The 18,475-nt window shown below is 37.9% G+C and overlaps 2 protein-coding genes across 2 annotated transcripts; one reads left to right on the top strand and one right to left on the bottom strand.

Moving 5' to 3' along the window:
* The first annotated feature begins 8,127 nt into the window (after nucleotides 1–8,127).
* On the top strand, nucleotides 8,128–9,087 carry LOC124246181 (olfactory receptor 1J1-like). Its single transcript, XM_046674160.1, has one exon. The coding sequence runs from the start codon at nucleotides 8,128–8,130 to the stop codon at nucleotides 9,085–9,087; it is 960 nt and encodes a 319-aa protein (XP_046530116.1).
* Nucleotides 9,088–17,072: 7,985 nt separating this feature from the next.
* LOC124246173 (olfactory receptor 50-like) lies at nucleotides 17,073–18,080 on the bottom strand. The gene has a single exon (XM_046674150.1). The coding sequence runs from the start codon at nucleotides 18,078–18,080 to the stop codon at nucleotides 17,073–17,075; it is 1,008 nt and encodes a 335-aa protein (XP_046530106.1).
* Between the last annotated feature and the right edge of the window lie 395 nt (nucleotides 18,081–18,475).

The raw sequence follows: 18,475 nt of genomic DNA, 5'->3' as shown, positions 1-18,475 counted from the left end.
AGAATTTCTCCATTTTTTAATAATCTTAGTTCTCTCTCCCCTGCCACCTGAAGCTTTTCTAGGTTTCTATCTTTAAGCTAACTAATTCTCTCCTCCATAAGATTTAGTCTACTTTTATGCTTTCTACATTATTTTTATCTCATTAATTGTGTTATTCATATCCAGAATTCTGTTCGTTTGTTTGATCTTCAATCTCTTTGATGAAGTATTCCTTCTGTTTATGAATTTTATTCCTGAGCTCATTGAATAGTTTTTCTGAGTTTTCTTGTAACTCATTTGGTTTCTTCATGACAGCTATTTTGAATTCTTTGTCAGATTTTAATCTTCTGTGACTTCAGGTTTGGTTTCTGGAGAGTCGTCACTTTTCCTCTGTTCTGCCGTGCGTGGTACTGTAATTCTTCATGGTGTTTGACGAATTGATCTTCTACCAGTGCATTTGTGGTAGTAATCACCTTTTCTTATTTGGATACAGTTTTGTTTACTTTGGTTCTGGTCACTTGAGTTTCATGTTCCTCTACTGGCTCTTTGTGGGCTCAGATACCGGTGTCCTATATACCACTTGTGCTTCTGTTCCTGGGTTGTCATGGGATGTTGGTCACACCACTGCCAGCTGTGCTGGGTTGACAGCTGTTGCTGTCACTGGTGAGGGCTCAGAAGCCTGAGGACTTGTATGCAGCCCCCACTACTCATAGAGCTGGTGTTGGGGTGCTGCCTCTCAGGGCTGGTTCACTGGTTCTTCTGTGGTTCCTGATGTTTCTTGTTGCAGATTACACTAGCCACCACTGGGGGGCCAGGGTTTTTTTCTGTTCCCACCTCGTCTACTCATATTTGTGCCTGTCAGACCACTCTGCATTCTTGCAGTCAGGGCTTCTGCCACTCAAGGAGTGCATTAGCATTCCACTCCATGGGTCATATGCAAGGAGGTGGGACGAGGGTCATTCGTGCAGGTGGGGCCACTGCCATTCTGTGGGTACTCTTGTGGGCCAGCCCCCAACCATCTTATGGCATTCAAGCATGGGCTGGGCTGCCCCTGCATCCACTCAGAGTCATGCTGGCCTCTGTGTGAGGATCTGTGTCCTGGATTTTGCAACTGGGGATGGGGAGGGGACCACTCCCCTAGTTTCACTGCTTCTCAGGAATCCAATTCACCTACCTTCAGATGTATAGCTGCGTGGATCTCTCAGACATCCTCTAGCGCTGTATGGAATGCTCTGTTGGTGAATGGATGTCCGTTTGGGTGTAACTTAGAAGAGAGAGACAAAGGAACAACTCACTCTTCCATGATGCTGACGTCCCTCCCAGTCATATCTTCAAATAAATGGTCTGGGGTAAGAATATACATGGATTCTTGGGCATTGGTGAATGGTTTAATTTTTTGTCAGGGGCCTGGAGGGAGTAAGAAAGTAAGTTTGAATGGAATGGAAGTTCAGGGCAAAGAGTATTTGAGTCAAAACCAAGTGGATGAACTTATGACAGTAGACACAAAGTATATAGGGTTTTTTTCCTGGACCACTCTCTTTCCCATGAGATTCAGCAGTGGTTCACAAAACTGTCTGATATTTTCACTATTTATAAAAGAAATTCAAGATTATATAAATGCCATGGCAGATGAATATTTTTAAAGCACACAAATGTCAATAAAATACGGCTTCTGTTGACATTTTGGAACACATTCTTCCAAGCATTAAAAATGATACTCTGCATTTTTGCAATTAATTGTAGACATGCCTATATACAATTTTCTTTTATGTTATTTCAAAAATTACATCGTAAGCTTTTCATAAACATCATTTTAATAGTTATTAATATTACTTCTAATGGATATGTACCATGATTGCCTTACCCTTTCCTTATTGATGGAAACTAGGCCATGACTAATTCTCCTATTTTAAAATTGTGTTATGCAATTAGACATCTTTCTGCATGAAGCTTTCTCCATACTAGACCAGGAGTAGAAACTGTTAGATGTCAGAGCATACACCAACAATGACCAAACTCCAATGTCTCCTATTTTGTTACAGTTCTAAAACCTGGATTAATTTACTTCTCCCCTACAAATTAACCATCAGCTTGAGTGCCTTCAGTATTTGCATGAGTGAACCATTCAATAACATGGAATATTTATTCTTTGATCTCACCTTCAACGAGCGTGACCTCCATTACACGTTAGCCATCTCTTCCCATGGCCATATGACAAGAACTGGAATTGCTTTTCCTATGAAATATTAAATTTAAACATTCAATTCTTGCTTTCTATTTCAACTTTACCCATTACACAGGATCTTGGGCCTCATAAATCTATCCAATCTCTAGGTCTGTCTATTTTCCCAAAAATTTGTTTTGTCTTCACTCTGTTACTGCTCTTGGATGGATTTTATGGTTTATCACTCTCACCAATTTACCCAAGTCTTTACCACTATGGCCTTCCATTCCACCCTTCTAGTAAAGTTTCACGTTGGATCAATCCAACTAGCCACTTTATGCACTTCCTTACTCTCCATTTTTTCCTCAATCCACTGTAATCTAGATTCTGTCCTCACCACTCACTGACATTCCTCCTGGTTGCATCATCAAAATCCTCCTTATTACTAAATTCAGAGGGTAGTTTTCAACACTAATCTTCTCTTACCTTAGCTCACACATATTTATATTTTCCTTTTATGTCTATGGTTGTTCTTTGATGTCTTTTTAGGGACACTCTCTGCCATTTCCTTAATTGTCAATGTTCTCTATGGTCTGTCCTCAGCCTTATTCTCTTCCCTTTCCTTGATTTTCTTTCCCTCCTCTCTCTGTGCTTTCTCTTCTCTATATTCTTATTCTCTTTTCTCAACTTTTCTTATTTATGTTATTGCTTTTAGGAAATCTCATCCTTTTCTATGTTGACAGTCCATGAGTTTTTATCTCTATCCAAGATATATCCACCTGTTCCCTGAATTCCTTCCCATGGGTGACCCTTACATACTTCATGCTCAATCCATTAAAAACTCAAATCTGTTTCTACTTCTGTGTCCCCTATCTCTGAGAGACAGAACAGAGAATACCACAACCATACACCCAACTGTCCAAGCCATACATTTAGAGAGGTTTTTAACTGATTTGTCTTCCTCACTTTCTACAGTCTTATGAAAATCAGTTCATGTTAAAATGAGCACATCCCTAAGATTTTGACTCTAAAGGAGACTTAAATACATATAGTTCTCTCCAATTCCATTATCTCTCTTAGACATACCTCAATAATCTCTTACCCAAATGACTGTGACCACTTCCTAACTAGTCTCCTTGCTGCTGGTCTTGCATCCAAACACTCAGTTCCTGCCCTGCCAACATTTCCTCCACCCACTGCAAAGAGAGGCTCATTATCCATTCTTTGCCTACAGTGATAGTTTTTAATATGACACTGTCAATATTCTGATGAAATTCTTCTGTGCTCTCCCTTTCTTTTTTGGATAAAGTACAAATTGTTCAGCATGGCTTCCAAAGCACTGCATGATTCATTCCTGCAAATTTCTCTGGCCTTATCCTGAACCTCTTTCTCTGTTGAAGTGTACATTCCAGCTCTTCTAATTTTCCTGATAACAGTTTTCCAAACTTCTCATTCTTTCTATTCTCCAAGTATTTTCCTATTCCTCTTTCTCTTCCTTCCAAATATCTGCCTCTACACTGTCCACATCACCTTTCACTTGCTTTGATTGTCTCAGATCTCTGCTTACATATAGCTTCCTACAAGCCTACCTTACTTGACCTCTTAAATTTGGGTTTGATACCCCTCCTCTCTGCTCCAATGACACTTAGCACTCTCCTTCATTATAGCATTGGGCACACACTGTCTTGTCTACCTTTCTTACTACACTTGGAGCTATTTTGAGAGAAAAAAAAAAAACTGTGTTTCAAATGTTTACCCAGGGTACTCACAAAATCCTTGCCACAAAGTAGGTACACAATATTTTTATGAATAAATACACAAATGAATGTATTATTGGAAAAATAATGGATAAAGTGCCTCCACTTCAATCTTTGTCTCTTCTTGATATTTGCCAATCTGAATGGAACAAGTTTCCAAAGACTTCTCACACTGTCATTCTTATGATTAAAGAATATATTTTGAGCCCTGAGTATGTGCTAACTGTTATGTGTCATAGTTGACAAAAAAAATCTCTACATGCATTCAGGTGTTTGTGTAGGAATAAAAACCCTCTATTTCCGAGAAACAGAAGCTCAACTATTCCTTGACAAGTGTTTTTATTCCTTAGGGTCTAGTGGCAATGCTCCTCCCAGTTCTGCGTTGAATATGGGAAGTAAGAAGTCCACACAATACAGAGCCCACTACTCCAATGGAGGCATCATAGTGCAATGGAATTAGGTTTTCAGTTTGAAGTTAGTGTGTTTGGGTTTGAATCTTCATTTGGCCATTTTCCTTTGAGCCATGCTCAAACACAATAAAATGATAAGAACACTATCTACCTCAAGAATTATTGTGAGAACTAAATGAACTCATAGATGTGAAAATTCTTGATAAATAAAAGAAACTGCAAATAATAAAAGTCCTTATTTATATTCTGCAAAGTTAACTATCTTTAGTATGCAAGAAAGGCACATCTCCCCTGGGAATGGGTAAGGAAAATGCAATAATTACTCCCATATAGTCCCTCACCAGAAATTTGTGGCATGGGTCCCCTGGGTTCCCAGCCTGCCTCATAAAAATGGAGACCATTGTCATTATTAGAATGTGGTGAAAAAGAGTGAGTGTACCTCATCCTCACCTCAGGGTTGAGTTTGTGACTTTTCTCCTTTCCCAGCTCTAAGTCTTTTGGAGAGAAAAATGAAAAATTAGTTTACACCCCAGAGATGACAGTATTTGAATTATTCACTCTCAAAGTAGGTAATGACAGTACTTGTATACTTCACTCAGCAATATGTGTGTTTGCGTGTGTGAATGATCAACTACAAAATTTTGCACACTCGTGCGAGGAAATTTACGTAATTTTGCGTGAGATATTGAATATCTTATGTGGATACCATAATTATAATTCCATGTGGTTTGTACATTCCTCTCTAGGAAAATGTTATCTCTTTCATAGTTTTGATGAATATCTGCCCTGAATCCAAGCTATAAGCACAATCTTCTAGGGTTAAAAATAATAATAATCTGCATTTTTTGCAAATAATTATGAAACAGAAATATATGTAATTTTCTGTTATGTTCGTTCAAATATTATGTCGTGAAGTTTTCATGAACTCATTTTATTTGCTATGTGATATTACTTCAATAGATGTGCACCATAGTTGCCTTAATCTTTGCCTTGTTTGAAGAAACTAGATAGTCCATAAAAAATATCAGCCAGGGTCTCATCTGCTTTTGTCCTGGACCCTTGAGGAATTCACTTTATGGGTAGCCTTTGTAAACCCAGTAGCTGGTATCCTACTCTCTCTATTCACTACTGATTATCTAATTAAGGATGGAGGCAATGCATCCATCCAAAGGCTTTCGTGGAAATTACAGGTCCCATATTTTTCTCTTTAATGAGGAGAACATATGTCTCTTTTTCATCAAATCATGTTCTGCTGGAGGCAATATAGCATAGTGATTAGAACATGGTTTTGAAATCAGGTAAATCTGAGATTGAATGATCTGTCCATCATTTTCATGCTGAATGATTTTAGGCAAATTACTTACATTCTCTAAGTCTTAGTTTCCAACTGGTTAAATGAGAATAATGCAATTCTGTGGTCCTCTTAAGCTGATATGATATAAAGTACATGTTACAGCAGCTGGCCTATATTATTCACACAGTGAATATGTGACTAATGAATGATTGTTAGAATTTTATTATTATTATTATTATTATTATTGGTATTACCATCAAGGCACATAGCTTGAAGCCAAAGATTTTCATCCACCCTCAAACTGTCTTGAGTCACTTCCTGAAATTCTTGAGTGCTCTCAGGCAGCAAGTACAGTCTTGCTTGAGGATATAGTTAAAGAAGGCATGTAACATTGTGGGAAGAATATAGTCTTTGAATCTAGATAGGCCTGGGATCAAATCCCAGGTTCACTGCATACTAGTGCTATAATATCAGTCAAGTTCCATCACTGAGTCCTAACGTTCTCCTCTCTAAAATGAGGACCAGAATGCCTCTGTTGAAATGCTGTGAGAAGAAGTGAACAGTATTTGAAAAGCACCGCGTACAAATTAAGTACTAAATCAGATTCTATTAACAATGTAATTATTTCTAGCCCTGTAGCAGTTATCTCAGCCAAATTGGAAAGACGGTAAATTTGTTCTCAGCGTCCACAGTCTCTGCTTCATTCCACCTATACTCCTCAACCCTCTTCCTTCCTCAGTTTGTCTGAGGAGGTCAGTGCCCTTGTTCTGCCATCTAAACCTTGTCCCCAAATATGAACAACTTCCAGACATTCCATCTCAGTGAGAGTGCTGGCCAGAGGCTCTCTATCCCAAGAACATTTATTTTTAAATTGAATCTATAGTTGAGAACTTAGAGCCCTTTTTCTCTTGCTAAAAGAATTTCAGATACTAGCATCCTATTGAAGGTGGTGTTCTGGGTAGGGATATGGAAGGTTCAGTGTTGTTCTGGAAATCACACTACGTAGCCATAGTTATGCATGTCCCCTTAAGAAAAACTGACCTAGATAATCTGAAGAATCTTAAGAAAATTAGAGAGAGTCTTCCATCACTCATTCTCCAGAATCCATGAATATTGTGGGCTCAGGGTTGGGTCTGCTGAGATTCTGCTGGAATCTGTGCAGAAAGCCTTCTGCCTCTGGGACTAAATAGCAAACTATCCTTCATTTGTTTCTGGGAGACCAACTGGTAAAGCATTCATAAATATTATGATATGATCTGCTTCCAGACATAGGGAGCCAGATGGCTACTTTACTGTAGTCACTGAAAGTTATCATTTAACACGAATTTTTAACACTGGATTAAGTTGGTTCATAATTACACTCTTCCTTTCATTCAGTTAGGGGTGAGTGAACTGGGACTGGTACATGGTCACCTTCTTAATCTAGCTGACAAAAAGACAGTGAGACCAAGTCTTCATTATAAACATGTCTGTTTCTAGGCTCTCTGTTTTCTTCCACTGCTTTATTGGTTTATCTTTGTAAAAATGCATTATTTGTTGTAATAAGTATAGCTTTATGATCACTTTGATACATTACAGGGAATCCCAAACTTCTCTTTTAAAAATGTATAGATATTTTGATAAACATTGATTTGGGTTAGGAAATAAATTTCTAATAGGCTATTTTAGAGATGCCAAAAAGATTATAATTCCTTTTTAAAGTTACATTTGGCTTTTAGATTGTACTTCTTTGAATGTGATGTCATGTGGAAACTAAATAGCCAGGGGTCCTGGGATTATTAGGGTTAAATCTGGGTCTTCAACAAGGACTGATGTAAGTTTCTTAAAGAGGCTGACATAATGAATTTAATTGTATGTGCCATCTGTGATTTGTTAAACAAACTTGTATTGGGTATACATTAATTGTCTGTGATACACTCCGGGTCTACAATCAAAGAACAAATTAGAAATAATCATGGTATGTGTAGAGAAGCAAAAGATACAAAATTAAACAGCTCATTACTCACAAAATTATGACGGGCAATGAGATTTCTGATGTCAAATCATTTGTTTTGCTTCCAGAGACCAAACTCCGAAGTCAAAATGCTTGGACACCAAAGCCCATTTTCTCTTCTTCTTACCTCAGTGACTGTGTGACTGTCTGCCTCAGTTATGCCATCCAAAAGTGGGAATAATAACAGTACCTACCTAGCTCACCTACTTAAGACTGTTGACTCAGTTACTACATGTAAGCTATTAAAACAGTGCATCAGGACAGTTTTTAATAAACATTAACTATTAGTATTATCATTTACAGAGACTGGCATCTGGTTGAGAAAGAAAGTAGCTATGTAAAGTAAACCTACACTTTTCTACGTTTAACCAGCAAAACATGCATCAAATGTAAGAAAATATAGATGAAGATATTCTCTAAATCAAAAGAACATCTCTATTATGTTATGCCACAGTGATCATTTTTTTATCATGAAACATTCTTTTTCCCTTAAGCTTTCCCCATCAGTTCCCTCCAGCTGATATTCCAGTATGAGGAGGGAGAACCAGAGCAGCATGTCCGAATTCATCATCTTGGGGCTTCCCTTCTGGCCAGAGCAGCAAAGCATGTTCCTCACCCTGTTCCTGGGCATGTACCTGACCACGGTGCTGGGGAACCTACTCATCATACTGCTCATCAGGCTGGACTCTCACCTCCACACCCCAATGTACTTCTTCCCTAGCCACTTGGCCTTCACTGATGTCTCCTTCTCATCTGTCACTGTCCCTAAGATGTTGATGAACATGCACACTAAGTACAAATCCATCCCCTGTGCAGGATGCATTTCACAGACATATTTTTTCATCTTCTTTGCTGCTTTGGACAGTTTCCTGATCACTTCAATGGCCTGTGACAGGTATGTGGCCATCTGTCATCCTCTCCATTATACCACCATCATGAGTCAGAGAGTTTGTGTCATGCTGGTGGCTGGGTCCTGGCTCATTACTTGTGCTTGTGCTCTTTTGCACACCCTCCTCCTGGCCCAGCCGTCCTTCTGTGCTGATCACACTGTCCCTCACTTCTTCTGTGACCTTGATGCCCTACTCAAGTTGTCCTGCTCAGACACTTCCCTCAACCAATTGCTAATCTTTATTGTGGGAATAGCAACCATTGTGCTTCCATTCTTAGGCATCCTGGCTTCTTATGGCCATATTGGGGCCACCATTGTCCGGGCTCCCTCTACCCAGGGCATCGGCAAAGCCTTGTCCACTTGTGGATCTCATCTCTCAGTAGTGACACTTTACTATGGGGCAATTATTGGTCTATATTTCCTTCCTTTATCCAACAACACCAATGACAATAACATAATTGCTTCATTAATGTACACAGTGGTCACTCCCATGTTAAACCCCTTCATTTATAGCCTGAGAAATAAAGACATGAAAGGGGCCTTGAAAAAACTCTTGAGTAAGAAAACATATTCTTCCAAACGATACTTACCTTTCTTTTAAAGCACTCATATGCTCTTATTTCCATAGTAACATGTAAATACAAATTATTGAAAATATAGCTCACTTGTCTTGTTTCCATAGCTGTTACTCCTAAATCTTTGCTGACATTATTCTTCCACCTGATAGAGAGAGTATTAGAATGTTATATGCTTTATGGGAATTAATTTGCTCTTTTCTCAGATAATGTGGATTGTAAATACTTTGAGGTTGCTATGTCACTTTAGTTGGTATCAATGAATAGAAGCCATCAGGATAGCCCTTTCCCAATATTAAATTTGTTATCAAATGTGTTTGACCTTTGACATTTCCATTTCTAAAGGATTTTCCATTTTGGTGACAATATGGCTTCTCCTTCACCCAGGCACCCAGGCATCCAGGGACCCTGAGCCCTTCTAGAACCTTCAGGGAGAGCATATTAAATTTTACTTTCCTTATATAATAATTAACACTCTGATTTATTGACCTTCAGGAATATAGCCCATGCTTCCTTTCTCTCTGAACACAAACAGGTAATCAGCAGCAAAATTAACATCACTTCCATTGTCTCAGGTACTGGTTGAACAGCTTAATATGCATTAAAATCATCTAATTTAATCTTGACAACAACCCTAAGAGATATTTTGGGAAAACTCAGGCTCAAAGAGCTGAAGAAGACTTCCTTAAAATTGCAGTTAGTGAAAGGAAGTTTTCAATCTTGGCTGTTGGGCTCTAGAGCTATTCAGCCAAGGACCATAATTGTTTATATGGATCACTGTGTCCTGATGAGGAATAATTAGCTCAGCCTAGTGGCAGAGGACATGAAAACCTTGCCAAAGGATGTGTTGCTCTACCTGAGACTTCACAAATCAGAATCATCCAGACACATGAAGTTCTATCTTTTCCTGATGAGCACAGGAAGAGGGAGCAGCTGGTGTCAGGATGTTAAACTGGAAGTTTTATCTGAGGCACCAAGATTTGATAGATACCAGATACCAAAGTGAGTATCTGCAAGATATTTTGTATCTGTAAGATACAAAATGAAGATGTTTATATAAAATACCCAATAATCCATTTCATAACTTTTGAGCCTCTCAACGTAGATGTGGATCTAAAAATTTCCTAAGAGCTGGAGATGAGAGGTTCTTGTAGAGTGGTATTTTTTTGTTTGTTTCTTTTTTTTTTGAGAAAGCTGCACAGAGAGCCCCAAATCTTCCAACCGAGAAGGGGATGATTTCCTCCTCACTTGAAGTTTAGTAGGAGAAGTTTCAAAAGAATGATTTAAAGAGTTTGATGTATATCCCTTGCTTTATGAGAGTGAGGGCAATAGGAAAGATGAATGAGAGGAGAGAGAAAGAGAGAGAGAGAGAACTGGAATTATGGAATAAAATTCTATTTGGGAAATACTTTCACTTCTCCTGATGGTGGGGCAATAGAAGTAAAAATGTTTCCTATGGACCATAGGTGGATTATGTGAGAGAGAGAAATGGTATGAAACCATTTTCAATTCTTCTCAAGAAAACCTATTAGAAAGCCTAGGAAGCTCCAGGAAAGAATAAGAGATCTGTAGGTAATACATCACTACAAAACCAGGATATGAGGAGAAAAATTCACAGGAAGAAGTATACTTACAGGATGTGTGGGAAGGCAATGCAGCAGTCTCTGAATATCCCCTGGACTAGAAGTGACAAGAGAATGAGTCTTAACCATCATCCAGGTCAAGAGAAGCCAAAACATTTTAATACAGTAGCAATCAAAGAAAAATATTATTGTTATCACCTTCTCATTCTTCCTTCCATACTCCATCACCAGAAAGTGGGTTCAGAAACTGCAACTGGACTTGAGAAAAAGGAGGAGAAAGAGACAATGTAGCATTACGACTCCTTTCTGAACCTCACTTACTTGCCTGCAGCTAGATCCAATGAGGGAAAAGGAAATTTAACTACAGAATTGAGGCAGTGTTTGTGATAGAACGTAATCTTTACCCTTTCTAATACCTAAGGATTAGAAGAGAATTTATGGGGTCCAGAAGAGTTTTTATTCAGTTGAAGAGGAAAACAATCCTCAACTAAGTAAATTTTTAAAGAATAGCAAGAAAAAATTGCATCTCTTGAGAAGTACTTGTCCAACATTTCAGATATTAAGTTTGGTAATTTGGATTATTGTTTTAAAAAAAATTTACCTCTTCCTTCTCACTTCCAGGGCAATAATATACTTTCCCACTCTAATGAGGTTAGGTGTGCCCTTGTGACATAAGAGCTTTTCATACTCTTGTGTATCAGTTAGCACTTGCCACAAAAATGCTGGATAACAAATGACCACAAAGTCTCAGCAGCCTTCAACAATAAGAATTTATGTTAGTTACGAATCTGAGGATTAGTTGACGTTTGACTGATCTACCTTAGGCTGATCTAGCTGGGGTGGCTGATTTTCCAGACTTGGTTGTTCTCACTCATGCTTCTGTGGTCAGCTAACCAGTAGGTTAGCTGATCTAAAGTAGGCTTATCTTGGGTGGCTCTGTCCCTTGAGTCCCTCAACCTATTCCTGGGACTTGAACATGGACACTCTCTCAGCCTCCTACACAGTCCCCCTCTCTTGTCCTTGTGTCCTATTCTAGATTGTCTGCTGTTAACTTAGCATCATCATCACCCACTTCTAAGGCTTCCCTTGCATTGTGGTGGTCAGGCTGGAAACCACATTTTCCAGATTCTTCTTTTCTGTATTGTTCATATTTAATATTTTCCAATAAGAGAAACTCATGAGAGATTTAGAAGGCAGAGGGGAAGACATTACTCTCTGGAGGCAATTATATCCAGAAGTATTGGCAGATGTGAGATTCACAGTAGTTTGCAATTGAGCTCCTAAGAGCTATCTGCATTACTGCTGCAGATTAAGAAATTTGGGGGAGATTCTCAGTGATTTTTGAGTTTTGCAGCTGCTACTCATCAATCTTTTGTAACTAACTGTTTTAGACTTTAGGCTGAAATCTTTTGTTTTAGCTTTCTTAATCTTCAGAGGTAAGTTCCTTGACCTCTTTCCTCCAGCCCTTGCAACAGTTTTACCAGCAAGCACTTTTGTTCTACTCTCCTGAACAAATCCTTACCGATATACTTCCACTTAAAGATTACTCATCATTTATCTGTATTTATTTTTTGGAGTACACATGAAATTATCTAATTATTACTTTTATCAATTGCAGAGTAGTAGAGAAAAATAAACCCTTTAAAATTAATTAATTTTAAAAACTTCATTATTCATATGAAGAAACTAAGTGAATCTCTACCTCATACATTAAAAACACTCAACTCACATGTTTCAAGGACTGAAGGAAGTTTTAAAATTTTACAGAAAAAAATAAAGCACACTATCTTTATGTACATGAGACAGAGAAGCCCCTTCTTTTCTTCTTAAAAATTCAGATATGTTTGGCTTAAACCACACTGTAAAGAACATGATTTACTAGCTCACGTCAGTAGAAAACCCTATCGGGGAATGGAATCTTCAAAGTGCTATAATAATTGGATCTTGTTGAGTTGTCACCAAAGCATATGGTATTGATCTTCTATTATTCTATTCTGATGACATGTATCTCAGTTTCTATTCACACAGTGTTAATTAGGTCAGGGGCATGGGTTTCACTCCAGAGACTCAATTGGCTTCTATTTTCCAAGGTCACAAACTTCACTCAGACTCTGGACAATGACTTGCACTTATGAGCTGTTAGTCATAAGGTGTTTGTGTGTGTGTGTGTTGAGTTGATATTAATATCTCTGAGTTTAAAGGACATTTATTCTGATAGTGACACTACAGTGCTGTATCAGTCCTGTAGGTTACTTTGCTGAATGACTCTATCTTTTGAGCAAGGGTACAGGGTGGACACACCTAATGCTGTGTTATCTGTAGCAAACTGTGCTAGAGGGCATTCCACCAAGTATTCCTACTATTTACATAAATTCAAGATGTTCCCTCTGATAAGAAATCTGAGGCCCCCCTTCCTTGGCCTCTGCACTTTTCCTGCTGTCACATCCCTTCTTTGTTTTCTAAAAGACAATGATTGTTGTTTTCAAGGTGGCTTTCTCAAGGAAGTACATTGAAGTCAAGAACTCAAATAAAATAATGCATTAATAACTTTAATCACGTTAAAATTGACAATAACAGATAGTAAAAAAAAGTCATAAGCTTCCAATAATGGAAGGCATTTGCAATATATACAACTGACAATGTATTTATTTCTAGGTTATATGAAGTCTGTCCTACAATACAATAAATTTTTTAAAAGCTAATAAAAAAGTAGGGAAAAGAAATAATCTTATATCCCACAAAAGAAAATTTTGTATCAATAAGGATAGCGATGGCTGCTCCAGTGGGGCAGTGAGGGTCTTCTAGAGGGTTGATGGCATTCACTGTGTGATAATTCAGGGACCGGGTTCAATTCTCTCTCAGGGCAGCAGGTAATTTGATTCCAGACAATAGAGGAAAAGACACATATTTTTCTTTAAAATTCCATCCAGGAAATAAGACACATTCTCTTTGACTGGAGAGAAGATGCCATGCACCTACACCTAAATTAGTAGAAAATGTGGCAGCTGCCTCCCAGTGACAACTTCTCGCGTGGGAATGAGGTCATGAAATTTTGGTGGACAGCCAGCCATCTCTGCCACAAATATCCAATAAACATAGGCTGAGATGCTCTCCTTTATAAATAATCAGAGAAATAGAAAGTAAAACCACAGTGAGATATCAGTTTCTATTCACCAGAATTGCAAAAATTAAGAAATCTGTCAATGTCAATTATTGTTGAAGAAGTAAAGTAATAGGAATTCTCATACTCAGGTGACGGAGATTTAAATTACTATAACTTTTTAAAAATTAATAGACTTTGTTTCTTAGGGCAGTTTCGGGTTTGCATAAAAATTAGCAGAAAGTTTCCATATACTTCTCTCCTACCCCTACCCAGTTCCTCTATTATTAACATCCTGCATCTATGTGGTACATTTGTTACAATTGAACTAACATTGATATATTATTAACTAAAGTCCACAGTTAACATTAGAATTCATTCTTTATGTTGTACATTTTTTTGTTTTTTAACAAATTCATAAGGACATGTATCCACTGTTACAGCATCATACAGAACACTGTCACTGCCCTAAAAATCCCCTTTGGTGTACCTATTTATCCTTCTTCCCATCAAGACCTGTACCCCTGGTAACCACTGAACTTTTTGCTGTCTCTATAGTTTTCCTTCTCCGGAATATCATATCCTTGAAATCAGGCAGTATGTAGACTTTTCACTTTGGCTTCTTGCTGCAACTATTTTACAGAAGAGCTTAGCAGCGATATTAAGTTGAACATACACATGCCTACAATCCAGTAATTCTTCTTCTGGGTATAGAATTTACAAAATGAGTTGCATACATGAGTAGATGATGGAAAAGAGTGCTTGGAACAGTGTTGTTTGTAATTGCAAAACGCTGACAACAAACAAAATAGCCATAGAAAATAGACCAGACACAGAATGGCTATAATTAACAAGACAGGAAACAACAAATGTTGGATAGGATGTGGAGAGAAGGAAACCCTTGTTCACTGCTGTTGAGAGTGCAAACTGGTGCAGCCACTACGGAAAGCAGTATGGAGTATCCTAAGAAAATTCAGAATAGATCTACCATATGATCCAGCTATCCCCAGAGAACTTGAAAACACAAAGGCATAAAGATACTTGCACCCCTATGTTCATTGCAGCATTATATACAATAGCCAAGACTTGGAAGCAACTTAGGTGCCCATCAAGGGACCAATGGATAAAGAAGATGTGGTATTTATACATGATGGAATACTACTAAGCCATAAGAAATGATGAAATCTGGCCATTTGTGACAATATGGATGGAGCTTGAAGGTATTACGCTGAGTGAAATAAGTCAGTGGGAGAAAGTCAAATACCGTATGGTCTCACTCATAAATAGAAGATAAAAACAACGACAAACAAACGCATAGCATTGGAGATTGGATTGGTTGTTACCATAGGGGAAGGGGGAGGGCAAAAGGGGTGATTAGGCTCACATGTGAGGAGATGGTCTATAATTAGTTTTTGGGTGGTGAACATGATGTAATCTACACAGAATTCGAAATATATTATGACGTACATCTGAAAAATAAATAAATTAATTAACTAATTATTTTTTAATTTAAAAAAGAAAATAGACCAGACAAATGTGTTACAGCTTCACAGTGGAATATTATACAATATGGATGAAGTTCACAAGGATAATATTAGACAGTAAAAGCAAAGCCTATAAAAATCAAGCATTATTCCATTTATATGCAGTTCTAGAGCAGGCAAAATTGAAGAATCAACATAGAATGGTTAAAACTTTAAAGAAAAATAAGAGAATATTGAAACTATTAAAGATACTGGGTATTTTCAAGAGGAGCAGAAGATACAATCGAGGAGGAGACACAGAAGATTAACGATATTGCTAGTTTTCTACTAGTAAAAGCCTAAAGATGGCTAAGTGAGTATTTCTTTTAATATTATTCTTTAATGTGTGATTAGATGTCATAAATATAAACACATATGAACCTATATATACACAAACAACATACTATAAATATGTATATAAATACACACATATATTTATACTGTATGAATGTTGTTACACTCTTTTATTTATATAATATTTATAATATTTTTTAAAAGTTTAAATAAAATTTCCAAGTAAACTGGGTAAAAATATTGCTCAAGTTTGAAACATATTCAAGTTATTTAAAGGACTCAAGATTTTATTTAACACGTAGAGTAGTCTGAGTCCCACCTCCACTAAATATTGCTAGTTTAGTGGCACTGGGCAACTTACTGGCCTCTCTTAATATGAATTCCCTCCTTTATACCAATTACTAAGGTTAAATGAAATAATGGTTACAGAAAATTTGTCACAGGTATCAGCTTATAGCAATGAAGTTAGCTATGTTTGCTATCAGCAGAGCTAGTTTCTCAAGGAGTGAAGACAAAACTTTACCATTTCATTCGGAAATGTAGGACACTATATTCATGAATGTGGGGCAGGGAAGCACTTGTTTTTGGAATTCAGATACATTTGGATTAAACTACACTAAGTCCTGCCTGAGTTCAATTCAGGTTTCCTAGGTTTCCCAATATTCTCACTAGACATTCTTAGTCCCATATCCTGAAACACTGAATCTCTCTTATCAGATTGGACTGATCACCCATACTCACATCATCACTTGGAAAGCTACTTTAAACTCTCCACTCTCACTACAATGCTTCACACCCAATTGGCCAACCTAGGATACAGAGGGCTACAGTCAAGTTTGAGTTCACCACATGGAGCCAGTACCAGTCCTGTCTGTACAATTTTCCAGGCCTTTTACAGAAAGCCATCTCATTTCAATATGTGGCCAGGTCCACTCAATTTAAGGGGGAAAAAATGACATACAGCATTACCATAATGCTATGAACATAACTGCAGCCAAAATTTGGGCAATTGATAAGAAATTAGAAAGAAAAATAAAACTCAATTTCTAATTAATATCATTCATAAGAATAAATTCAAATGTATTACAAAATAAACACAAAAATAAAATCAAGAATCTTCCAGGAGGAATAGTCTTCTTATCTTGAGAAGAGAAAAACTTTTTGCTATGTAAAAGTTGTAAACTGAAAAAGAAAATAAAAGACTGAAAGCTGAGATTGCATAAAAATTTTAAATACTTGTAGGGCAAGGAATACCATATGAAAAGGAAAAAAAATTTAAGAAAGGGTAGTTGTGTACTTATATTTTTAATAAACCTTTCCCATGACTCTCTAAAATGAACAAAAACTAAACAGAGGAGAAAACTAAGTCCGAGCCAAAACAGAGACTGAAGGAAAAATGCCACATCAAGATTCACTAAAAAGCAGCTATTCAGAGAGGAACGGATGCTCATGTTACACATGCAGGATGGAGCAGATCTCATATGCACTTAATAGGAAAAAAAAAATGCTCATCATGGTGAAAATTTTTCTCTACTGAGTATATTTCCCAGAGCTCCTTTCATATCCCGATTCCTCAGACTGTAGATAAAGGGATTTAGCATGGGAGTGACCAGAGTGTACAAGAGAGACACAATGACATCCTTCTCATTGGAGTTACTGGATGAGGGAAAAAAGTACAGTCCAATAATTGCTCCATAGTACAGCGACACCACAGAGAGGTGAGAGCCACATGTGGAGAAGGCTTTGTACATTCCCTTGGTGGAGGGGACTTTAAGGACTGTGGCCCCAATCCTAACATAAGAGACCAAGATGCATATGAATGGCAAGGTAATGACAACCGCTCCTACAGTGACTATAACTAGCTCATTGACTGTGGTATCTGAGCTGGACAGCTTAAGTAAAGTGGAGAGGTCACAAAAGATGTGGGGGAGACTGTTGTCTCCATAGAAAGAAAGACGGACCAGGAGGAGGGTGTGCAAAAGGGCATTAGTGCAGGATAGGATCCAGGACACAGTTACTAGCAGGAAACACAGGTTCTGACTCATGATTGTGGTGTAGTGGAGGGGTTGACAGATGGCCACATATCTGTCATAGGCCATTGATGTGAGAAGGAAGCTGTCAAGACCTCCAAACAGCAAGAAGAAATACACCTGGGAAATGCACCCAGAATATGAGATGGATTGCCTGTTTGTCTGCATATTCATGAGCATCTTTGGAGCTGTGACTGATGAGAAAGAGACATCAGTGAGGGCCAAGTGGCTGAGGAAGAAGTACATGGGGATGTGGAGGCGAGAGTCCAACCTGATGAGCAGGATGATGAGCAGATTCCACAGCACTGTGGTCAGGTACATGACCAGGAAAAGGGTATAGTATATGCCTTGCTTCTCTGTCCAGATGGGGAGTCCCAGGAGGAGGAACTGAGACACACTGCTCTGATTATCCCTCCTCATGTTCTTCTCTTTTGCTGGAGATAAAAAAAGAGATGGAAATGTGCAAGAATGAGAAGTCATTATGACCATCACATAATGGAAACATAGTTTTGTACTAGTCAGTACAGGAATTTTAACCTGAATAGCTTATGCTTTTACTCCACTAATGGGCTAGTTATGATCTGTCATCAGGTTATTATGCATCAATCTAGGAACCAAAATAATCTCTTTTGGCGAAACCATGAAACATCAGAATGATGATGAGATCAGAACAGGTTGCAATGAGGAGGCCAGGAGTTCATGACAGAAATCTGAGGTTAGGAAATTATGGTGCAAGGTTAAGTCAGTAATCACTTGTTAGAAACTCTAGTAGAAGTTCTCCAATTGGTCTGTTGGCCTTTCTTAACTTTTCCCATGCCTCTGACAAATGTTTTGGTTAATGCTTTATTTCCGTGGATTGGATCAAGATAGGATAATCCAGTAGG

Source organism: Equus quagga, chromosome 1 (genome assembly GCF_021613505.1).
Source record: "Equus quagga isolate Etosha38 chromosome 1, UCLA_HA_Equagga_1.0, whole genome shotgun sequence".
Taxonomy (NCBI): domain Eukaryota; kingdom Metazoa; phylum Chordata; class Mammalia; order Perissodactyla; family Equidae; genus Equus; species Equus quagga.
Note: the sequence above shows the minus strand (reverse complement) of the source record. Positions and strands in the feature narration are given on the sequence as shown.

What these genes read in the sequence shown, in the direction of transcription:
- LOC124246181 (XM_046674160.1), top strand. Translation starts at nt 8,128, where the DNA reads ATGAGGAGGGAGAACCAGAGCAGCATGTCCGAATTCATCATCTTGGGG.
- LOC124246173 (XM_046674150.1), bottom strand. Translation starts at nt 18,080, where the DNA reads ATGGTCATAATGACTTCTCATTCTTGCACATTTCCATCTCTTTTTTTA.